Source organism: Trichosurus vulpecula, chromosome 5 (assembly GCF_011100635.1).
Source record: "Trichosurus vulpecula isolate mTriVul1 chromosome 5, mTriVul1.pri, whole genome shotgun sequence".
NCBI classification, from domain to species: Eukaryota; Metazoa; Chordata; class Mammalia; order Diprotodontia; family Phalangeridae; genus Trichosurus; species Trichosurus vulpecula.
In genome coordinates this window covers 211430391-211456403 of record NC_050577.1, presented here as the reverse complement: position 1 = coordinate 211456403, position 26013 = coordinate 211430391, and the positions used below count along the sequence as shown (strand labels likewise).

General features: G+C 33.9%; 1 protein-coding gene across 7 annotated transcripts in view; it reads right to left on the bottom strand.

Annotated features, from left to right (window-relative positions):
• KIF21A (kinesin family member 21A) overlaps positions 1-26013 on the bottom strand; it is a 168029-nt gene that overhangs the window by 12116 nt on the left and 129900 nt on the right. For 2 of the 7 annotated variants that reach the window (XM_036758758.1, XM_036758759.1), the window contains 11 exons: positions 25637-25802; positions 25146-25166; positions 17574-17634; positions 15419-15473; positions 14655-14869; positions 12244-12351; positions 11276-11404; positions 9240-9278; positions 5107-5243; positions 2485-2665; positions 1414-1578 (listed from right to left, as the gene is read on the bottom strand). In XM_036758758.1, coding sequence (XP_036614653.1) covers positions 1414-1578; positions 2485-2665; positions 5107-5243; positions 9240-9278; positions 11276-11404; positions 12244-12351; positions 14655-14869; positions 15419-15473; positions 17574-17634; positions 25146-25166; positions 25637-25802 — 1277 coding nt within the window. The remainder of the gene's footprint in view (positions 1-1413; positions 1579-2484; positions 2666-5106; positions 5244-9239; positions 9279-11275; positions 11405-12243; positions 12352-14654; positions 14870-15418; positions 15474-17573; positions 17635-25145; positions 25167-25636; positions 25803-26013) is intronic. The other 5 variants (XM_036758762.1, XM_036758765.1, XM_036758763.1 and 2 more) reach the window with 4 other exon arrangements.

The window sequence follows — 26013 nt, the reverse complement described above, 5'->3', positions numbered from 1 at the left end:
AATAATTAGCTATATGACCTTGGACAAATCACCTTTTCTTCATCTGTAAAATGAAAGAGTGGACTAAGTGATTCCTAAGTCTCTTCTAGTTCTAATTATTTATAAGATAATCACAGACAAGCTGACTTTCTTTTGAAGGTTCTACAAGTCAAATGTCCAAGACTACTAAAAAATTGTTCTGTCTACATAAGGGGATTGGGATACAAAGATACTTTAAGCTTAAGGATTCCAGAATTTCCCCACTACTGTTCTCAAATAATTTGACAAGATGAGTCCAGAAAAGTGTATTTTTGAGCACAAGATAAAACACACAGTGCATCTGAAAGTTTATCGATTGTGTTGGCAAACTTTTCTGTCCTATATATAGTTTCCACATGACCTGTGACACTCTCACTACAAAACAAAAACTTCAGGTGCTCTTCCTGATCAACTCCATTTCCCAAACTTCTAGAGAAAGTTAATGTTTTACATGGCATTTGGTGACATGATTACATTATAATTATTTACTAATGGTAATTGGCTCTATTTAAGATTTAGAAGTGTGCCCATTATTAGTCCAGCTGTACCTCTAATTAGATTGTAATATCATACTACCATGAATATTATTATCTTTTAACATAAAAATCCAAGTGTCCACTCTCAAGAATGAAATCCTGGAGACACAAGATAAATAATTCTTATAAGGAGGAAAAGGGAGAGTTACCCACTTAGAGATTTTTAATAAATATATACATAGGATAGAGGCAAGATTAGGTTACAGAAGATGAATATAAAATTATGAAATGGACTTAAAAGACAATCAAGAGGGTAGGAGCAGGTGCTAACAGCTATAGTAAGGACATCAGTCTCTGGACGCTACATATAACAATAAACTCTGGGACAGTGTTTCTGAATTAATTACCTGTAAAACTAAAGGTGTTAGAAAGAATGAGAAAAGAAGACCATCTGTGGCAACATGAGGCTCTGGGGAGTTTACCTAGTGGACTTTCACTGTAATATTTATTTGTGCTCCCCTCTGTTTCATATGTCCTTGAGAAAATCTGGTGCATGCTATAAAATGGCTAGGTCATGATAATGATTCTACCACAAAACATGACAGCTGAATCCTTGACAATGCCTTCTCAATTATCCAGTATCTCTCAAGTGGGCTTTTATTAAAGTGGATTTGAGACCCTAGCGGTTAGCAGTTGGAAAACACCTAGCAATATTTGGAATCAAAAGACCTGGATTGGAATCTGAGCTCAAATGCTTCTTGGGCTCTGCGACTCAGTTTCTTTATCTGTGGCAGGGTGTTGACATTAGTACTACCTAAAACACAAGGTTGCTGTGAGAAGCAAATGAGACAATGTTGCACTTTGCAACTTTAAGCACAACATACACAAAAGCTATTACCATTTTTATTTAATTACATACCTCTTCAGATCCCACATTCTCACTGCATTTCCAGAAGCTGCATAAAGAAAAGTGCCACTTGGGTTGAGTGCAATTTGATTGATCTGATTCTCTCCAGAAGAAATAGTTACTGTACGGTTAGTACTTGTAGAGCAGGCATCACCAGGCATAACTTGACCTGAAGACCTTAACAAGGATGAAGAAAATTATACCTTATGTGACTTTGTTGTAGGACTTTGGAAACTCAGTAGAAACACAAAACAGACATTCATTCTTTTAAAATTTTTGTTTTGAATCTGTATTATTTTAAGATAATGCCACGAGTCACAAACCAAGCAATATCTAATTTAGCAGATACAAACATTAAAAAAAGCCTTGGTAGATTTATAACATCTTAGGAGAGGGGGCCAGATTGTAAGATCCGTGAGGAGGAAGCAGTAACACCTTAGAAAATGAGGAGAGAGATCTTGCATAGCTTGTTTAAGGCTGAACTGTTTTCATGGAATTTCCTTGTTTTTATGGAATTTATTAGACTAATATATGAAGGATTAGTGATTTCATCAGCATAAGGAACTCTCACCGTGAGAGCTCATTCTACTATCTCAGACTGAAATCTGTCTATGAGTAGGTAGATAAATTCTAGGAAGTTGCTCAAATGTGGCATATTGAGTTTAAGTAATTTGCCCAGGGTCAAAGAACTAGTAAAAGTCAGGATATTCTTGAACCAGAATTTCTTGACTTTTGAGCTGAGTACTCTACTCACTATGATACATTGCCTTCATTTTATTATGTCAAAGCAGATTCTTAATCTTAAAAAAAATACCCTCACAAATGAATATTTTTATATCAATAAGTACCTCTCTTAAGTTCCTAATATAATGCTTTGGGCTACGTGGCTTTAGTCTCTGAGCAGTTTTAATTAACGACTAATATTTTGAAAATACCATGTTATTATTCCTTGACTTGACTTTGGTGTATTATGACAACAAGAAAACCTGGTATTTGCCCATAGTCTTATTCTAAATTATTAAAAAATAATATAGATGTTAGAAAGGAAAAAAAAAAAGATTTGTATTGCTTTCTTTTACTTACGTCAATGTGCGAATACACTTTGCTGAGTCTCTGATGTCCCAAACTTTAATGTAAGATGTTGAAACAGTGAAGACCAAACTGGTATAATTACAATATTTCACGGACACGACATTATTAGGATGACCACCCAGTGACATTATCTCTTGCCCAGTTACTAGATTCCATACTTTACAGGTACGATCTTAAAAAAAAATTAAGAAGAGGCATATAGTAAAATACATAAATATATTCATGTCTGGAGGTATTTTAAGTGACACAATGAAATAAATATTTAACTTAAAAGAATATACCAGCTAGAAGTGAGGGTACATGCCTATCACCTCTGTTAATGGGGATGACAAGATTTGAGCTGCAGTGTGCAAGTGTCCGCACTAAGTCTGGCTCCAATATGGTGGGCCATATTATTAGAGTGGGGGTACAGCAATTTGTTAAAGGAGAAATGAACCATCTCAGGTCAGAAATGGAGGGTCAAAACTCCAGTACTTATCATCAGTGGGATCAGGCCCGTGGACGGCTGTTGCATTTCCAGCCTGGGTGAGACAGGCCCATCTTAAAACAACAATAAAAACAAACCAAATGGTGTTTTATGACGACAGAGAATCCATTCCTTCACAACCTGTTCCTCTCTTCACTACTGCCTCATAATAACCTCAATTCTCCAGCTCAAAGCTGAGATGAGGACTACATAAACCTGGTTAGTGGAAAGTATCTTTCCATCTATAAAGCTGATGACAAAGGTATAACATACACAAACATCCTATTCCAACAGGATCCTGGAGATGTGTATCAAACTACCTTACCCAGTACTCTCAAGAAGCAAAACAATAATGCTTAAGCAAGTGTTACAAAACTTTCATGAATTACTCTCTGAGAGTAATTTGAATTACTCTGATTCATGAGTAATTGATGAATTACCCTCAGAGTTGTACCTGCAGTCCTATTATTGACCTCAGAGATAATAACTGTTTCCTTTACTTGAAGGTGACTGACCTCAGCTCCATGAAAAAATACAGGATTAGAGCAGGGATGACTATTCATTTGGGTTCAAAAATATGTAAAAATAATTTGGACAGAGAATTTTATGTAATATTCTCCATAACATACATTTGCTTATTTCCATAAGTTCAAGGTACAAAAATAAATTCTAAAATTGTTGTCTCCCCTGCTAAATAACTATATTTTGAATACTTATGTCAGGCTTTCTTCTGTCAGGATTTTTCCTTACCTTTTTCCTGAACTCAGGTACATGAAAGCCTCTTAGGGAACCCCTTACTTGCCTTCTAGATTAGGCAAGGTAACCAGTCATTTGTTGATGTCATTCTTAATTAGGGAAACACATCCGTTTCAATTACAATCTTTTGGGTTGCTCAAAGGATCATAGATTTATGAGGTACTGGATGTTATTGAGTCTATTCCCTCATTTTACAGGTGAGAAAATTGAGGCCTAGACAGTTTAAGTGCCTTATGCAGGGCCACATAGCTAATAATTGACAAAGCCAGGTTGAACTCAGGTCTTAAGATTCCAAATCTTGTGTTCCTTCCATCACAACACATTGCCTCCATGACTATTCTAGCAAACTAGGACCTATCTGCTTTACTCTAATGTGACTTTAACTTCTGACTACTAGAGTACATTTAGGAAAGAATGAGTCCATGATTTCTGACTTTGACCAGTGGTTGTCCTCCTGGATTTGCTACAACCTGATGTGTCTTCCTGATCTGAAGTTTATGTCCTCACACATCAGTTCTGGTTGTAGCTCTGGCGTAATCTTGAAGGTTCTAGATTATCTGTCTGGGTATCTAAAACTTGGATAAGACTCTTCTGGATTAAGGGATTTAAAATTTCTTGGACCAATTTATCTGGTAGTATAGAGTATAAACAAATTTTTTAAAAACCAGCTGTAAGTGACATGTGTGTGTATTTTTAAACATCAAACATCAGAGTTATAGAACGAAACTTGTTCTTGTTTGAATAGCCACTTATTATAAAAGTAAAGTCAATTTCACTCATTTGAAATTATGCTTTCATTAAAGTCCTCTCTTATTTCTTCCACAACTGGAGATTAGACATTAGCCACTATCCCACTGTGTGGAAGTGACCTTGGGCTCTAGAAAGCTATGCTAACAGAACAAATGTCTTGGCAGGTCTTATAAAACTGGAACAACTCTGAATGTGGGCTCAATGATAAACCACCTATCATTCAAGGAGCAACCTAGTGAAGTTTTAAGAGATTTATTACCAGGGGACTAACTATGATGCGATGAACATTTTTGTTGACACTAACTCGTGATTAGTGTCTACTAAGGTGCAATGCAATTGTTATATGCATCTGTGGAAGAGGAACAACACCAATGAAATACGGGATGTTTGTGGTAAGTATAAAGTTGTTACATCTATTATCAAGATCGGAGATTGGGGAGTTTTGCAATTTTAATAACTTACTGCTGACTCAATTTTTGGCTTTCAGTATATCATTCATATAATGAAAATTTGTTTCTTGCTATCTTTCTCTCTATAACATGCAAGTATGAGCTAGATTATCTTTAAGATTCTTCCCATGTCTAAGACTGTATTAATCTAGGATTTCCTTAAGTTTATGTTAACATTTTAATGGCACTTACCTTTTGATCCAGTGAACAGAAGATCATCAGTGGAATCTACACATAGCACAGCTTTTGTATGCCCTTCAGCAACATGAATGCACTGGAGTGGAGAAGATTTGATACTCTTCAAAGCAGGACATGGGTTGATTATTCCCCTGAGGGAAAAAGAGGGATATATTTACAAATAACTATTATGTGTTGTTATATCCTAATTCATTTTTTAATCCTTGATTTTCAGAAGTCTTAAGTAAGAATATTATTTGAATGAAAAGGCAGAGAGACCACACAACATAGAGATAAGAAATGTAAACTCTGGAGATTTAATAGGAATATAACTGTGCTATCAGTAAAACATAATACAAATTAGATTTTAAAAAAAGCAACTGAATGATGATAGGAAAGATCTACATAAAGAGGAATTTATATATTTTTTAAAAACCTCATGGGGGTAATACAAACTCAGTATTGGCCAACAACATTATGAGGCTGCCAAAAAAAGGTAAAAATAATATTAACTTACACTAATAGAAGTAAAAGTTACAGGATGATAGACATAATAATTTCACTCTAACCTACCTTCTTCACATCAAATGTGAAGTATCATAATCAGCTCTGGGTGTTACATTCTACAGTGAATGTTGACAAAAAAGTACATCTCTATAGGTGAGGAGCCAGAAAGGAAGGTTGTGGAAACCATAATATTTGAGAAGGGAACTAGGAATATTTATCTTGGAGAAGAGAAGATATATGAAAGACATTATAGATGTTTTCAAATATATGAAGGAATGTCATACAGTAACTAAACTGTTCTAACTCAAAACAGGAGAACTAAGTCCAGGCGATGGAAGTTATAGGTAGGTAGATATTGTCTGATAAGAGAATGTCTCTGAAGAAATAAGTTGCTCTTTACTTGAAGTATCTAAGCAAAGGCTACATGACTTCCTTAACAGGGAGGATATAATGAGATAACTTCAATAATTGGGAGGATGCAACATTAGAGCTAGAAAGGGGTCTTAGAAATCATCTAGGTCAGAGGTCCTCGACTTTTTTTTTTTTTAAATACCATGGATCCCTTTGGTAGTTTACAGAAACCTAAGGTCCCTTTTTCAGAATAATGTTTTCAAATACATAAAGTAAAATACATGGGATTACAAAGGAAACGAATTATACTGAAATACAATTATCAAAGTATAAAAAGTTCATTAATCTGAGGTTATGAAACCCTAATTAGTCTAATCCTTTATCTTACAGAAGAAGAAACTGAGGCTCAGAAAGGTAAAGTGATTTGCCCAAGACCAAACAAGTAATAAAGAGCAGAGAAGTTTTGAACCCAGGACATGTCACTCATGTTGCCTTTCAAGAAGATTATAAGACTGTTAACATGCCTTCTATATCTAAGACCCAATGATTCTAAATTCCAAGAAGAGTCCCTATAACAAAAAATATCATTTAAAGTATAACATTTATTCAGTGTTTTGAGGACCAAGAAAAGTACAAAATAAGGATTGAATGAGATAATGTGAGACAGAAGAAACAGGTACGGTAGTCATTTAGTTTAGGGAGGCAGAAAAAGTAAAGAGGAACATGCAATACAAGGATGCATAGAAGGCTCATGGAAAAATCTTGGAATGCGTATTTCTTCTTTAGTATTGACAAACTAGGTTTGTATTAAATTGATGATAAACTAAAATATGTATCGGGAGGAAATGGGTGACAATAACAAGGAGAATAGTGGAATTTAATGCATACATATGCAAAATAATACATAAGTGAGGTATGAATAAAGTGTTATTAAGAAGGAAAGGAAAGTCATTAATCACAGCAAGACCTTTATTTAGACCTTTACTCATTTAGGGTAACCTTTAAAGGATGACTAGAGATTTAGCAGCCAAAGAGTATTCGAATAGGGCCAACAATGTAGATATAAAGAACAGAGCAAAGGCATTGAGGTAGAAACGTGCATTGTCTTTGGGGAGAATTATAATCAGTTTGGCTAAAGATTAAGAAAAGCAGAATGATATATGGCTGTGGTAGGAAGTAGCAGATTGTGGAGGAACCTGAATGCCTAACAAAGGAGTTCGAATAGTTCTCAGTAGATATTATGGAGCCACTGATGACTCTGAGCAGAAAGATGACAGGGCCAGATCTACGGATGAATGAATGAACATGAATGAATGCAAGTATAAAAATTAAGTACATTATTATGCAAAAAAAATGTGCAAAACACTGTGCTGAATGTTAGAGTCTTGTCCACATTCTAATGGGTGAGACAACAAATATATTAGGTTTCAGCACCAAGGAATTAATTGGTTCTTAGGGAGCAGCAGGAAGTTATCAACATGAAGGATGGATTGCAGGAAGAGAGTAGAGGTAGAAAGAACTGTTAGGAGTATACTGCAACAGGTAGTTTAATGAGGCCCTAGACAAAGGGTAGTGGCAGTAGAAACTGAGGAGGGAATGGATTTAGAAAGATGTTGGCAGACTACTATCTACTATTAACACCTACTATACTACTATTACTACTAGAGATAGGTACAGCAGAATTAATGCTCTGTTCATTAAATAGTGAATAGTAAAATATTTCTGACTAGTATTACATGAAATACTATTGTCTGGAGGAGGCGGGTAGCTTCATTTATTAACTTCATTTTTTCTCATGTCTAAATTTGATAATTAGTATAATTCCATTGATTTAAGAATCTCATAAAGTTTGGTCAGTTCATTTCAGGTTGTGATCCTAGAATTCATGTCTTTCTCCTTGGCCAAAAGCCAGCCAGTTAATAATATGTCTGCTGAGAAATTTTTTTTAAAACAACTGGCACATCCTCAAAAAATAAAAGCTGAGGCTTCTCAATAGCAGTCATACTCAGGTTTAATATATTTATCTACCCAACTCAACTGTGTGTGTGTATGTGTGTGTGTGCGCGTGCGCACGCGCAGAGTGTGTATATGGTCATTCAAGAGGTGTCATAGCTCTTCATCAAGTAAAATGTAAGGTTTCCACCCACAGCAATTATAGAAAAGTTTATTGTTTGGTTAATGCTCAGTGTGATAAGTAGTTAAGGGTCAAACAGAACATAATATAATATATCCACTTTATGCAATCTTGGTTGGGTTTTGATTTTTTCATTACAGAGAAATAATTAATAATTTTTTTAGAGTAGTGAACTTGAAGACCACCACAAAGTCAATATAAATTAGGCATACATACAACATTTACATGTTATATAACATATACATATAACATGTTATACAACATGCATATAACATTTGTTTCCTATTTAAAATAAAACCATGCAAATTTGAAAAAAAGTCAAATTTTGAGTATTTTAAAACAGTACAATAGAAATATTGAAGTTATTGTTCATCAGAAACTAAATAGAAAAAAATTCTTCATTTTTCTCCAGGACATCCATAAAAGTATATAGCAATGAATGGGAACATTTCATCTCACTTTCATCTTGCCTACATTCTAGAAGATTAGCTGTTAATAAACAAAATTACTAAATAACAGGAAAAATAAGACAGACAGAAATAGGCAAAAGGAAGGAGGAAGAGAGAGGAAAAAAGGTAATGGAAAATTCCAAAAGCCAACAGTTATTCTTTTAATTAAAAACCAATCAGGAATGTAATTCCATATCCTATTTTCCTTTCTTTTACTTTTTTGCTTCATTCTTTTTTTTTTCTTTCTTGTTTCTTCTTTTTTTTGTCATTCACACCATTCAAGATCTGTTGCTTTAAAGAACACCTTAAAAATTCTCGATTTAAAATAATATTAGTAGACACAAATACCTCACCCAGAGCCCCTCATTTCTATGAATTATATCTGTGAACTACTAAATGGGGAATAATTATTATTAGCTTCTATGTATGTATAATTTCTACTTTTGAAAAATATTGTGCCACAGCAAGCAAAGACTGTAAATTTTAAAAGCCACCATAACAAAAAGTTTACCCCTATTTTCCCCTAAAAAGCATGCTTACAAAAGAGTAAATTTCTGGCAGACAAAAGTAAAATTCAACGCAGGTATATGGTTTAGAAGAAAGGGAAAAAAGGACATGCAAGAAAACGAGACTTTGCTTGGAAAACTCTTGAAAGGCATTTAAGAAATCAGTAAGAGATAAGAATGCAAGAAAGAAAGAGAAAGTACCTGTGTACCTCCGACAGAGAAGAATCACTGTCATCAGACCTACAATGAACAGTGGTAGTATCATGAGGAGAAAGAATACAGGTATCAGCATTGTAAAGTTTCTGAATGAACTGAACATTAATAGTATGGCTAATTCACAAATGCTGCCAACATTTTGCTTATGGTGTCCTGCTTCTCCATTTGAGGGGAAATCAATAATTTTATAAATTGTTAACATGGATACTAGTTTTTAACTTTTATTTCAAGTTTTTACTTTTATTCCAGGTTTTCCAAATTATAACTTACTTACTGGAAGAGCATTAAGGCCATAAAGAATGTGGGAAGGATAACAAGGGCATAATATAAATTCCTTCAATTCAAAACAATTTCTATTAATTTTCCTTAAAATGAACAACTTTAAATCCATAAAAAGACAGCCTCTAACTTGGAAGTTCCACTAGGAATGAGTATGGTGAATTTCATCATTAAATGTATCAAAAAATAGTAAGATGCAGGAAGAAATCATTTTGTTTTTATATACCACTTGCTCAAACATAAAGGTAGGGAAGTCACACTGTCGGGGCTCTGTGACTCATAAGCCTTCAAAATGGCAAATGGCCATATTTATCGTCGATAGGCTTAAGAAAAGAAAGGGATGGAGGGTGGGATTTGATATAGGGTGTAAGCCTACATGAGACAAGACTCAATATATGGAATTAGGTGTCTAGTTTCCAATGTACCAGTATAATAAATGGCCTAGGAACTATTCTAACGTGGCTGTTTGTTGAAATGGGGACTTACTGAAAATAGAATGGGGATAAAGGAATGACTGAAGGAAGGAAATGTACTGTGCATTTGGGTGGCTGATTACAGGTTATAGTAATCTTTCTTTTTATAATTGAAACTCTGCAAATAGCTTTTAGCTTTAAAAATTTTATTTATAGAGTCAAATTAAGTTGGTAAATTTCACTGGGAAATGCAGATCTATACGCAAATTATCAAAATTATTACAAATTTGAAAAAAAAAATTCTTAGGACAGTGAAAGTTACCATAGTGGTTATTTGGTAATTTTTAAAGCTACTTAATGAAGGCACAACTGTCAAAAGGAATCCTCAATTTATTTCCCAAATATTGCCACAAATATTTGTTAACCTAAATAAAAATAACAAAAGTGGTAGATAGAAGTTAAAATAAGTTAGAACCACTTTTACTTCAATTATTTCAAAACACAAATTTCAGTTATATCCACAGCATTACATTTATTATCTGAAATTTTAATTAATTATTAATTAGCAGAAATTCTTACACAAGCCAGATTGATTTTTAAATGACATTTGATAGCATCCTGTAAATTTTATGATCCACTTGAACACTTGAAGAATAAGAATAGCATAGAAAAACAAGCAATGAAAAAATACACATACTCTCAACATGCTACAAATTAAACTTAAAACAGTTTCCAATTACTAATGAGAGCTGATATGTGTATTATGCCAACAATATCAGTAGTGAATTTTTTCAAAAGATATTCTAGTTTAGTAATTTTTTGTACAGTTTGTTCTTAAAATCTTAATGTTCTTATTGTCAGCATGTCAAAAAACTATAGTACTCTTTTTTCCAAAACCAGAATTGATGCCATTCTTTGGTAGAGATGTTCTGATAGATCATTTTAGGCTATTATTTATATTTCAGGCTATTACTGAAGCTAGTGGATTTGCCTCTAGCAATGCAGAATACTGGGGTGAGAGGATATCATAAGAACTGAATTGTGGGCTTAAACTTCTAGGGGTCTTGAAGATAAATTTCTTTTGAAAGAATTAGGAAAGTTAAGCTCTGAAAGTACATAAGTACTAATCTTCTAGTAGTGAATATGATACTAAAGGAAAGTAGTTTTCTCTAATTTTTACCCTGTATTTCATTTAAACATTTATGCAGTAGAAAATAAATTTTAAAATATAGCAAGTGTTTAACTTGGGAGGAGATGAAAAGATTTTTTGGAAACCATACTAAAGAACTTAGAATGCCATGAAAAGTCCAGCTTTCCCCTGCAACTTACTTATCATGCTGAACTGATGTGTTTCCCTGAGAAACAGTAAGACGACTAAAAACATTCAGTTCATTACGGGGCCGGCTTGGTGGGGAAGAAGGAGGTGAAAGACTAGCCTCTGAGGTTCCAGAGTCTGAGCTACAAAAAAAAAGAACATTAAAGATGTGTCTTTAGTTGGTTATGATTTGTTAGAAAAGGTTGAAACATGCCTAACACAGCTTTAATTAGGTGTTCCCAGTATAAAGAAAAGGTAAGATAGCATGCATTTTCAAAAGAATTCTGAATATTGAAAAACTTTGTTGTCTGGTATTCTTGTGCTAACTACTCTGTGGGACCACAGAGAAAGTTCTGTCTGAGGACACCAGAAGTGAGCGTAAATACTTATCTTGTTCAAATACATGCAGAACATTTTGTCTGATTCTTATCTTTATAAGTAATTTATTTGCTTTACTCCTAAAATACTCTGAAGGATTTGATTCAGTACTATCAGGCAAATAATATGAAAACCTGAGGCTATGCCCCTGTGCATCTTTAATTAGACAACTCTAAACAATCAGCTATTGCCTCTCAGAAATATGTGATAAATCAATGTGATTAAAATAACTTGTGTAATGGATATCCTAGTGTTTGCAATTAGGCAGAGTACTTCTTACTCAACATTTGCTTTTGAGAGGCAGTTTGGCTCAGTGGACAGATAGAAAGCTGGCCCTGGAAAGAGGAAGACATGAGTGCAAGCACTGCCTCTGACATACACTGGCTGTGTAATCTTGGGCAAATCACTTAACTTTTCAAGCTCTAAGAAATCCTCTGATCATAAATTGCAGAGAAGGTGCTGATGTGCATTGCTGAGAGAGTTTACTTAGCTGAGAGTTCCCTATGGCAATGAAATAACAGGTCCAATCTCTATCCTAAGTTACAGATACATTATCACTAAATAGTATATTTTATCTGGGAGATGAATGGCAATAGCAACTTACTGTTTCTGTTCCTTAGTCTTTGATTTTTCTGCTCTCTCAAATGCCTTTCTCTTGGTTAAAGGTGAAGGTTCAGGTATTTTCTTTTCAGGTACAGATGGTTGTCTAGAGCTAAGGTGAAAATAAAAATTATTTTAAGTACTAAAATTTTAAAATTGAAATATAATTTAATTGGCCATATTGCCCTATTTATGAGGCCACTTGCCACATACTTTTTTTTCCTAAAAGAGGAATTTAGAAATGAGCATAATGTGAAAAAAGATAAAAAACAGAAACTCAGCATGAGAAAACCTTACAAATTATTTAAACAAATCTCACTAAATATATACATTTTTAAGTGCTTTTATTTGACACTAAAACATCTATTATACATTATTCCATGTCTATGCTTTAAATAGTGGTTAAATTAGATGTAAAACTGAATCACTAACTATCAAGAAAGAAATTAATAAGATATTAAGACACTGGTTTAAAAAAAAACCCAAAATGCCTCAAAACAAGTTGACTAAAAAACACAACCATACAAATGACTGTTAGTTTTATTTAATATAAATTATGAGAATAAGAACTCTTTGAATTCAAGAAAATTCAATAAATATTTGAATTTAAAAATTCAGTAAGAACCCACTATGTACTATAGATACTTTTTTTTTAACCATTTACCTTCCCCTATCCCATCTAATTGTCAAAATTTTATATTGTCTTGATTTCCTTTTTATATTGCAACAAAAACAGCTATGAGACAGCTTATTTGGAAAAAATATCTTTGCTTTATATTTATCCTTGAGGACTAAGAGAATTACTTTAAAAGGATTTAAATTAAACTTAAAAAGTATATTCTATAGAATAAGTAGGTAAATATATGACTGTCAGTGTATAGGATATTTATTCACTTATCTTAAAATACAAATCAGATTTTGCCATAGAAAAGGTATAAAATTGATGAAGTTTGGTATATTTCTAGTAAATTATTTTACTTTGAACAATAAGTAATTTCAGTCATTTATTGACTAAATCTTCATAACAATACAATAAAGAATATATACAAATTAGCATTTAAGAAGATTTAACTACAGTGAAGGAGGAGACATAACCAAGACAACTGTGCCTTCCATGACCAATAAAACCCATCAGGAGGGCTAAACGATAAAAACCGCAAAAAGTCAAAAAGAAGACATTACCTGAATCTGGATTCCAGGCCATAGTCTTGGAGTCTTGAGGCTCCAAAAGTTTCTATTCATCTGACAGACTAAATATTGAAACATGCGTGTACCTAAAATCCACTCTAATCTTTTAAGTAAATTTTATCATAAAAGTATTGAAATGCTCAGCTGTGTCAGTTAGCAGGCTCTAAACAGCAGCTGCAATTATTTATGCCACTTCAGGCACATGCAAGAAATATTTGCCATCATTAAAATAAAATCTAAACTGAAGACATCAGAAATATCTGTAGAAAATAAAGATTATAGTAAAAGAACAGATTTTTTTTTTGAGTGGGGAAAATGTGTTAATTAGCTTATTTGCAACTTTCAAATTTGATATGGTACACATACGTAGATCATTATTTTTAATATTCTTTAATACAGCCATGCTATCGAATGCACAAATTATTTGGTAAATTGTGTGTGAGGGTTAGTATGAAAAATGTCAATGAAGATCTGCACCAGAAAATGGTTGATACAATTTTTAAATAAGAAAAAAGGTCTGTGGGGATAGGTTATACTATTTGATCCCCAAAAGAAAACAATTTTAAAAGAGAAGTATCTTTCAGCTGTAGTTTTGTATGCAATGAAATGTGTGCAATGAAAAAAAGGATATGTCAGGACAGCATGTGAAAAGATTACGAGGGGCTAGACCTAGGCTTCATAGTGACAGAGATAGAGACTGTAGCCCCTACTTGTGATACTTTAAGAAATATCTTCTGCTGGGAAATGTTTAAATGCAATAAATTTCATGGAGTGAAGGATTAATATAAGTTTTTAAAAATTAAGTATTTCATAAATAAGTTACAAAGGACTAGTAGACCTCTACTGTGTCCAGGTTCTGAAAATGAGGGCATTTGCAATGGATTTAATATAATCTAATTTAGATGTTAACATCAGGATTAGAATTTGTTTATGCAACTGCCCCTAAAAAAAACCCTTACATTTAAAAGGTCACCCCTAAAATTTAGAAACAAGATAATTTCAATTCTGAAAAAAAAATTCACCTTGAAAGATCCCAAATTGACATAAACTTTAAAGTATGAAAAAAAATTAAATTAACACTCTTTAGGAGTGTATCTAATGCTTATTAGTCTGAAAAGTACAGATCCTATAAATTTAAAAAAAATGTTTATACTACATATAAGATATTTGCCACATGCATATAAAAAGCCAAAAGACAGAAAGTTAGTTTAGCTGTGCCAAACTTACATGCTGCCTATCTTAGAAGGTAAGCCAGACGGGGGAATGAGCTCTTTTTCCCTAGCAGAAGTACCACTTGTCTCTGTATTCATTCCAATCTCTTGCCCTTCAGCAACAGGTGTAAGAGGGCCAGACAAGATGGCATCTCCTGTACTAGTGTCTGAGGCTAGTTCACTGCTATCTGCATAGAGCAATTCCATTTGAGTTGTAGTCCTCCTTCGTGCCTAATACCCAAAGGGGGAAAAAGTAGTTAGAAGCAAACTATTATTCAAAAGATTAAGAAATATCTTAAACTTACATTTTTATTTTATATATATGTACACCAGGATGTCATATGAGAAGATGGGGGTGGGAGACTAGAGCTGGGCTTAAATAGTAAATACATGAAAACTTTAAATCTGCCACTTAAAATGTAGAACCACAAGTTAAAGCTTAGCTGCTTCCTCTATAGAAGATTTGTACTATCCCTACAGAATGACTGTGCCCAAATGATGATCATAGCAAATTAGTTCCACCAATGATATACGACAGCAGTTAGTAACAGCCCGAATAATTAAACTAGCAGTAATGTATGCCACTTTTAAGATTTCTGATGAAATCTACATATTTTTATAGACTAATTTATATTAAGCCCATTCTAATTTCTTTAGGTGCTAGATTTATGACAACTAGAACAGGTGATTAAAACATAAATGGAGAAAGTGAATAGATGTGCCAATGAAAGATTAGTAGTAGAAATTCACATTTTTCCTATTATCTTTATTTCACCTTACCTTGTTTTTTGGCTTAACTTCACCACAAAGCTTCATGAGATCTGAAGATAGTGAGCTATAGGTAAATAAATCATTGAAAGAATGCTTAAAAACTATATTCCACAAATATTCATGGCTAAAAATTCTTAACTGGACACTTTATCTTTGTTTTGCTTTTCTTCTTCTTCTAGCAGCACAATTAGGAATGGCAAAAACCATGCTAGCGGCACACAAGCTCTGGAAGTTTTAATATGCTACTAAGGACTTAAGTAGGAACTAGGTGGTGCAGTGGATAGAGTACCAGGCCTGGAGTCAGGAAGACTTATCTTCCTGAGTTCAATTCTGGCCTCAGACACTAGCTAGCTATATGGGCAAGTCACTAAACCCGGTTTGCCTCAGTTTCCTCATCTATAAAATGAGCTAGAAAAGGATATGGCAAATTACTCTGGTGTCTTTGCAAGAAAATTCCCAAGTGGGGTCACAAAAAGTCAGACACAACTGAAAAAGGACTGAACAACAAAAATTTAAGTGTGGTTCCGAGTGACAGGATGTCAGCTTTCTGAGGACTAGTATAGTTAATTATAAACAGGACTAGGACCAGCTATTAGGCAATCTATAAATACTGACCTAATTGTTGGTACTCTAAAGGAGAGATCCTTATCTAATCACCAAATGAATGTGCTGAAGGAACTAAATCACATCAGTCTTGATGTTCTCAATATAAGTGAAACCAGAAGACAAAAGTTAGTGGCAGTCAAAAAGAAGGATAACTCATAAATTCTCCTTAAATAAGCAAACTGTCCATCCAAAGATAAAAAGAAACAGCATGATTTCATGAGAAACTTGATTATCGTATATAGCAGTGCTCATGATGAACACTTGCAAAAAGACAACTATGAAGACAATTGTAGACTATATACCAACATCTGTCATAGAGAATGAGGAGGAAGAAAAATTCTAGGAAGATTTCAAAACTATTCTTGGTTTTACCAACATATATTATAATATTTTGTAATGGTAGGCACAGGGGATGACAGTTAAAACATAAAGGAAAATATCTTTAGGGTTAGGAGGTCATAGACTGAACTAGCTTTAACAACAAAGGTTCTGTTGGTTTTCCCTTAAAAGCAGTGAAATTATCCCTGAGATTTAATTGGCTTTGGGGACTAAGGCTTCATTACTTACAAAACTTCCTACTTGACTGAGTACAAAACGGGTGAGGGAGATGAGCTCAGACTACTTTCTCAGGACTCTGACGGTAGATAAGCCTGAGCAACTCAGAGGCAGAAGGTTATACCCTTGTTGAGTATCTTCTCTATGCTATGGCTAAGTACACATTCTTTTATCAACTACTAAATATTCCACAAGTCTCTCATTTCATTCCAATCTAGCAGCTGAGGTACGAGGATGTCCTGGCCAGGCCTAGACTACTACAAATGGACAAGGAAGTGAACCCAGAATTGAATTGGATGAAAACAGCAGACTGGATTTGCATCTGTGAAATTGCACAATGCTTTAATTACTCTTAGCTTCTCCTGTAAACAAAAGTCTGTATTTTAAAAATACAAATGCTTCTGGTAATACTTTAGGATTATAAGAAGAAAATGATAGTCTCCAAAGAATTAAAGGTGATAGACTGGTATATGGTGAATATGCATATTACCAATAAACAACTGAGCACCAAAAAACAGCACAAAAGTTAACACCAGAGACGGAGGTGGGATGGTCATATTTGAAGAGCCATGCAAAACCAATGGATAATCAAATAGTCTCTTATTACCCATATAAAGCAAAAGAATCCATAGAAAAACCCCAGAAAGACCACCAGCTTCCTGTGGAGAACTGACAGAAAGGCATCACAAAGGAGGAGGTGTAGTGGATTAAGATATGCACCACTGAACTGAGTATCCATAACAGTAAGATTTAAAATCCACTGAAATGCTGAAGAATGTTTCTGGTTCTAGATAATATTCATTTAGTTAAGTAGTTTAAGTAGTTTTTCTACTGGACAAATTATTTAACCTCTGCCTCAGTTTCTTCATTTATAAAAAAGGAGATAATAAAAGTACCCACTTCCCAAGAGTTGTGAGAATAAAATGATATATTTGTAAAGCACTTAGCAGACCTTAAAGCGCAGCAGCAGCAGCATCATCACCATTACAAAATGACTTCTTACCTTCCTTCTACTCCTGGGCTGTTCAAAGGTGCCTCTTCATCAGTACTATCCTCTATATTCTCTAAAAAAAATTCCAAAATAAAAAATTAGATATTATAATTTAAATTATAACCTATAAACCAACTATCTGCAGTTTAATATATGTATTTCTGTTCTAGTGATTAAATAAAAATAAAACCTCAAAGAAAATTAATTTTTAAAATACTTCTTCATTAGATCTTTTTTTTCTAGAATGATGCAAAAGACAAATCAAAAAATGGAAAGTAGGAAGGGCAAGAATATAGAGTACGACATATCAAGAGTGGGAACAATGCTATGAAATTTGTGAACAGACAAATCCTTTGGTCCAAAGACAAATTTTTTGTGGTACATTTTCTTAATTAGAAAAGAAAACTCTAAGATTCCGCCTTGATGTACGGTATCAATATTGGAAATCAGCAAATACATATAAACTGTGTATTTGCACCATGAACAAAAAACATGTTTAACTCATTAATTAAATCGAGCTTGCAAAATAAATATACCCATAAAAATGTGTGCCTGTAATTTTTTACAAGTCATATACTAACATTGATCTGATTCACAAGTATATGAAAAACAAAAAGATTTGCATGCAACAGATATTAGCAATTATGTGAACTTGTCCATAACAAACATAACTCCAGCCATTTCAGATAAATGCAGCAGACTAATAAAATAAAAAATATACAAATCTAATAGAGCCAGGAAAATAAAATGGCCACTCTGCATTTTAACAGTCCACTATTTTAAGAACTGGGGCAGCTAGGTGGCATAGTGGATAGAGTGCTGAGACTGGAGTCAGGAAGACCAATCTTCCGGTGTTCAATTTTGGCTTCAGGTACTTACTAGCTGTATGACTCTGGGCAAGTCACTTAACCCTGTTTGCCTTAGTTCCTCATCTGTAAAATGATCTGGAGAAGGAAATAGCAAACCACTCTAATATCATTGTCACGAAAACTCTGAATGGGATCACAAAGTGTCAGACACGACTCAAATGACTGAACAATAAAAATTTTAAGAACTTTCTGCCAGTTCATTTTGTTTGTGCCTTTAAAGGAGTATCATTAGGGAAACAATAAATCACTACTTCTCTACCACCTATCCATACCCTCTTTTTAGTCACAGAGCCACAACCTTAGTTCACTCCATCAACTGCAATAACCTTTTAAATGGCCTTCCTGCCTCAAATCTCCACTATTTCAATCATCTACAAAGTTGCCAAAGTGTTATTTTCTAAAGCAGGAGTCTAAATAAACCATTCCCTTGATTAAGAAGGCCCAGTGGATGAAACTCCATTGAAGGAAAATACAAACTCCTTTGGTTTGACATAGGAGAGGGGAACCTGCAGCCTCGAGGCCCTCAAAATCCTCAAGTGAGGCCCTGTCTGAATCCAAACGAAGTTCCCCATCCTTTGGCATACTTCACAATCTGGCTCTAACCTACTCTAAGTCTATTTCACATTATTCCTCATCACGCACTCTACATTCCAGACAAACCAGGCTACTTGTTCACCATACACGATGTCATCATCCATTTCAATGTCTCTACACACACTGTCTCGGATGCCTAAGCTGTAATTTCTCCTCATTTATTATTTTTAATATTTTTGTCTTTGTCATTAAGAACTTGACAAACATCAAGGAACATGAATACTTCCCCAAAGGGGAATAGAAAAAAAAATTGGACTGCTCATAAAACTCTGGCTTGGAAGGTTTTATAAAGCATAATTCCAATTTAACATGTTAGTTCCAATGACCTACTTTTCTTGTGTTTCCTTTTGGACTTCCTGTGGATCTCTTCTGTGTATTTCAAAAAAGAGACTCAATGAAACTCCTTTCTTACCTTTCAAAAATATCATTACTGTCCCCTAAATTATCTCCTTACTAACATACTCTGAAAGAAGTAAGAAAAAAGCATAACCGAACAAAATTAATTTACATACTGTTCATTTGTTCAGCACTTCTAATCCAATTCTCTGCCAAGCGATAGGCATCATGGATAATCAGTCTTAAGCTTTGATCATAGGTCTTAAGTATTCAGAAGTTTTGTTTTACAGTGCTGCATCTTGAGTTCATCGTTCTCAATTAGGAGAGTAACACAGATAACATGATTTTTCATCTATCCTCTGGAATCATAATTAGTCACTGCAATGACCAGAATCCTTAAGTCTTTCAGTTATTTGGTACTGTGATGCTGATGTGATGGTATAAATTGTTTTCCTGGTTCTGTCTACTTAATTCTGCCTGAGCTCATCCAAGTTTTTCCAGGTTTCTCTAAAATGGATGACTTTTAGATTACAGACAGTTCTCATTTTACATAAGTGGGCCATTCTGTAGACCTCTGTGTGATGAGAATTTACTCTCAGATATGTGGAAAGGAGCGAGCCAGCACACTGTTCACATGGGGGTCAGGGATAGACACGTGGTACTGTTTACATAGGGACAGAAGACAGACATGGGGGCAAGTCAGCACAGCAGGGGAGAAGTCTCCTCTCTTGGTACTGGAGGTCTCAAGTCAGGACCCCCAATCTAGCTATGGTGGTGGTATATGTAGGTTCTGTATTAATTTTGGAGCTTATTCATTCATTCAATAAACATTTATTAAGTATCTATTATATGCCAGGTGCTAAGTGCTTATTATTGCATATGGTACAAAGTTGGTCTACTCCCAATTTTTGACAGACTTCTTATGTAATACTGGAATTTTTAAAATGTTTGATAGAATTTATTTATAAATTCATCTGGTCCAACCCCTCCCCACCCATTCCCACTCTCTTTGGAGTCCATTTATAGCTTGTTCAATGTCTTTTTCTGAACTTGAGTTATTTAATCCTCTTATTTATTGTTCTGTTATTCATGATTCTTTTAAAAAATTTGTAAATATTCATCCTTTTCATTTAGTTTTCAGTTATCTTTTTAGCATATAGTTGGCCAAAAGTTTCTAATTTCCTTTGTTTCCTCTTCATCAAGAATTTTTTTTCAATTTTGGTCAGAAATTTATTTTTCTGCTCTATAAAATGATTAGCTGTGGCTTATTATTTTATTAACTATTCAAAAACTGGATCCTAGTTTTATTAGTTTATCAATTCAATGAGTTTTTAATCAATTTATTGTCTTTAGATTTTCAGAATATTTATATTTGTGTTCTGTTGTTTTCTAAAAAACCTGTTAACTTTTACATTTTATTCAGCTGTATAACAAATTTAGTAACCAGATTCTAATTTATTTATAATTCAATAGATTTTTTTGGTTATCAATTTTATTTATTGCTTTTTTGGGTTTGCTTGCCTTTATAAAAAAAATTTATTCCTTTTCTGTTTGTTAGTTATCTTTTTAAATTTAATTTTTAAATTAATTTTTTTAAAATTTCCTCTAAGGACTGTTTTTGCTGCATTGCAATAGTTTAGAAATATTGTGTCATTGTTTTCATTTTCTTTGTTTAAAATATTTATTGTTGCTCTTTCTTCTTTTGATCCAACAATTCTTTAGGATCAAAATTATTTAGTACCCTTTAAGTTTGAATTGTTTCTTCAAATACCCTTTCATTGATTATAATTTTTATTGTATCAGGTTAGTAAGGGATTTAATATTTCTCCTTTTCTGCATTTGCTTGAGGCTATATAATGTTAACACATGGTCAATTTTTGTAATAGTGTTATACACACCTGAGAAATCTTTATATCCCTTTCTATTCTCAGTAATCACTAGAAAAATAGCATAGCTAACCTTTCTAAAAAATATATTCAGTTTCTTATTTCCTGTTTGTTAAATTTATCTAGGTCCAGGACTACAATAATTTTGCTTTCTACTTATCCTTGTAGTTCAATTAACTACTTTTTCTTCAAGTATTTAGGTGTTATACCTCTTTGTTCATGTGTATGTGTGTGTGTGTACAGATACACAGATGTATTTATATACACACATGCACACACATATATGTATATAATACTGATATTATTTCAGTATCTATGGTTCAATTAGGAACAACACAGCTTCCCTGCTTATCTTTTTCTGACCTTGTCTAGTTTTATTATTGAGGCATAGTGAACTCTGGCCCAGGTCCTCATTTTATCTCTGTGTAAATTTTTATGCTTCAAATGTGTTTCTTAAAAACAACATATTTTTGAACTCTTCTTTCTAGTCCATTCTGCTATCCTCTTTCATTTAATGAGGGTGTTCATGCCATGGACATTCACCTATTGTGGCTGTTAATTTTTTATTTCCCTTCATACTCTTTTTCTCTTCTTTTTCCTCTCTTCTCCATTTATCCTTTACAAAGAAGAGAGGAAAGGAAAGGAAGGAAACAAGAATTTATTAAGAACTTACTATGTGCTGAACACTCCATTAAGTGCTAGGAACATAAACACAAACAAAAAAGACAGTCCCTGTCTTCAAGGATCTTACGTTCTAATGGGGGAAGACAATAATACAAGAGGGAGCTAAAGAAAGACATGTGGAAAAAATAAAGTACCTAGCATAGGAACATGGTTTTGAAATCCAGAAACAGGGTCAGGAAGGGAATGAAGGATGACTGGGCCCTCTACACAATGGAGGCTCCAGGAGGAGGACTTCACTAAAGGGAGAAGGGGGTGGTTCTTATAGTGATGTAGTCCACATTCAGAAGGTTGCAGGAATAATTGATTAGATGTTCCAGGGTTAGGAGGCCCCAGGTGTTAAGGGAGATACAGTGTGAGACAGAATGGTTTCAAAGTCTGAAAGCTAAAACAGGGATGGTAGGCAAATTTCAAGCTTTTTACACATTTCAGATCTTTAAATGAGAGAGGGAGGAAGGGAGGAAGGAATTATTTATTAAGCACCTTCTATGTGCTGGGCATTGTGTTAAGTGTCTTATAAATATTATCTCATTTGATCTTCACAACAGCTCTTCAAATGGGTGCTCCATTTTTCAGTTGAGAAAAGTGAATCAAATAGAGATTAAGTTACTTGGCCAGAATTATTTAGCTAGCAAGTGTCTGAGGCTGGATGTAAACTCATCTTCTGACTTTAGGTCCAGCACTCTTATCCACAGTGTGATCTTAGCTGCCTGAAGAATGTGTAAATGTACTCTATTCATTTTTCTCTTTAAAATTATACTCTGTTTTGAAGAGTAAGTTATTTTTAGTATTAGCTTTTATCTTCTGCTTTTTAGAACACTTTATTCCAAGATTTCCTTTCCTTTATATTTGCCATATAACCTTGTATGATCCTAACTACTGTTCCATAGTAGTTCCTTTCTGGCTCTTTGTAGTATTTTTTATTTAACTTATAAATTCTAGATTTTGACAATGACATTCCTGGCTGTTCTCTCTCTCTTTTCTTTCTTCCTCTCTCTGCTTCTGACTTTCACTTAACCCTCTAGATCTGAGTTGCACAATTTTCTTTTGTGACATCTTAAGTGACAGTATGCAGATTTATTGTTGTTGTTTCAGCATGGTATACAAGGAGTTTGCTATTTCTTAAAGCTATTTCTAATCAATCTGTTTACCACGTCATTTGTTTTTTATACAGATACTTCATATTTTCTTCTATTCCCTCCCCCCATTCCCACCAATCTTTTGATTTTATCTTAGTATTCCTTGTTGTCTCATGGATTCATTGAGTTTCTTTTGCTCCATTCTATTTTTTAGGAAGACCACAATTTCAGTAAGGCTTTCTACCATCTAGTTTAAGCTATTTATTCTCCCTGCAACTCCTTTTCCTCCAGAGCTCATAAATTTAATTTGGAATTTCATTTTTCATCACTCATTTCATTTTTTCTAGTCACTGTTGCAGCCACTTCTGACCAAGTCATTTTTTGCCTTTGTGGATCTACTTGCGGCTAATATGGATTTATTCTCTTCTGGGTTTACCTCTAGCTTCTCATCCCAAAAATATTTCTTCCCTATGTTTTCCTCTGATCACGTATATTTTAAGCTTCAGATCTTGGATCAGGTCTGCGTGCTCTGGCCAGTCTTCCCTCATTCTCTTAGGTTAGGTAGGCCTTCTTTGTTTCTTTCCCTCTGCACTATGGATCCCACTGCTGCTGCCTTTCTGTATGTATGTAGTGTTGTACTAGGTCCTATCCTCTGCCTTAATCCCTGATTTCTGTCTGATTCTTTTGGTAGAGTCAAGAGAAGCACAAAGATTTGGAAGCAGGATGAAGACGGTTCAAATGGTATTTCAGGAACTTACTTCACTTCAATTTTCTCAATTATAAAACTAGAGATTTGGACTCATTGGGCTTTAATGTTTCTTCTAGCTACAAATCAATGGTCTTATTTTCCACTAACAATTCTAGCCAGTCTTTGTCTCCTCCTTGCATAATTCCCCTGGTAGGGTCCAGTTACGTGTGGGAGATCATGCTGGTCTCTTGCTTCCTGAACTCTGGTGTAGACACTCTGGCCTTGTCTTCATGGTCCATGACCTATAGGGGCTGGCCTTGCCTTCTATATTTGTTCTCATAGGCCAGGGTCCAAATCTTTTTCAGTACCCCAATATTAGAATGTAACTTGGTTTGTGACCCTCCTGGTCAGAGTACCAGTTGGCTTCAAGATTGATTATTGGACCTCAAGGTGAAGCCAATGGTGTTCCCCCCAAATGTAATTATGGAAAATCACATCATCTAAACATTCCCCAATATACCACTTAAATGTGAATTTACAATGACTATTTAATCTACATGGTCTCTACAAAATTTCCATTTAATTTTTCAGTTGTGCTTCCTTGTTCTTTACCTATGAGATTTTTAAGAGATTTTAGTTACCTTTTCAATTTTCAAACTTGTAAGATTAATTCTGTAAAAATAACACTTCATGGAAACAAGAAGATTCCAAAAGAACCTTTCATATTTTACCTTGTTGATGAAATTTATCTAATACCTCTGGGTATTCAGGTACAAAGTCAAATACAGAAAGGCTGAATTTCCTAATATTAGGTATAGAATTACGCTTCTTAAACTGACAACAATTGAAATTCCTCAGATAAGCCATGGAAGCTGTGTGAAATGCATGCTTTTCTTAATTTTGCAATTATACAAACACAAACACCTTAGTATACAACACTAACATGCCAGTCTATAAAGTCTATCTCAAAGAATACCAGGCTGATTAATAACAACACAATATACAAATTCATGAAGAGCTTAGGTTCCAAAGTAAGTTATTTTACAATGTTAAAACAAGAAACAGAAGTTAACAGATACAAATTTAATTAATACTGACTCTATATTCCATTTTTCTCAGCTGAAAAGAGAACACAAATGAGATGTAGTATACTACACAGGGTTTACCAAATTACAGGTTCTGTGGAGGTTCGTAAGATAGAAAGGTAATTAATGAAGGTATATTTCTTGCTTTTACCTCTGGGTGGTTAAGTGATGAATTGAAACACTAAACAGTTTTGAATTAGGGGAAAAATAACTCTGTGATGAGTATGCTGACAAAAATAGTACATGCAAAAGCAGCTGACTATTGAAAAAACAACAACAACAACCCTAAGATGCACCACAGTTAGTGGACATGAATAATTAGTAATCCATGCAGCTGTAGAGCACACAAAAAGCTAATATACTTACCTAATGATATGCTATCTAGATCTGTGTAAACAACAGTAAAAAGGAAACAAAAAGCAACACTCCAATCAAAACAGATCCAACTTCAAAAATTCCCACATAAAATAAGATTATGTTCTTTTTAACTTTGGAGAAGTAGAATAGATGCCGTAGCAAACACAATTTCATCCTCTGAAATACACATAAAGCGAGTAATAAAATCGTTTTAATGTCTTAATAGTCTTAAGGATACTCAAGAGGCTTAAATTTTAAAATCACAAAAATGATAAATGGTATAATGGGGCTAAAAGTATTTTTTTAAGTGAACTTTTTTTTTCCTGTACTAGTCTATGTTCAAAAAAGTCCCTGCATGCAAATTAAAAATAGGATAATTTTCAGAAACATAAGTAAATACAGCATCTATTCACAAAAGGAATAGAAAAATATCCAGCACAGCAGGCAACATGAGCTAAACAACCATGCATTTTATTAAATAAAAATGTAATCAAAATTACCTTGTAAAGCATGTCCTAGTAAAGCATCTAGCTCTGGATTTAACTCTGCTTTCTCTTTCAACATATGGAATAAAAGCTGATTTTGAGTGGCACTAGTTATTTCAGTTTGCTTAAGTCGACCTTCAAGAACTTTAATTTGGGCTTCTTTCTGGGCTGCTTGGAGACCCTGAAATATTACCAAAAATAAAAATGTTTAAATGGCCTTTTTGAAAACATGAACAAAACGTTTCTCCTCAAATGTCTACATAACTGAAGAAAGTTAACTCTCACCACGGGAAAAAGTGATATGAATCAGAGGACAATTTAACACAGATTAGTCATAATCATATTTTTTTATTCATTTGGGAGTAAGAGGAGAAAGAAGTCTTCCAGTCACA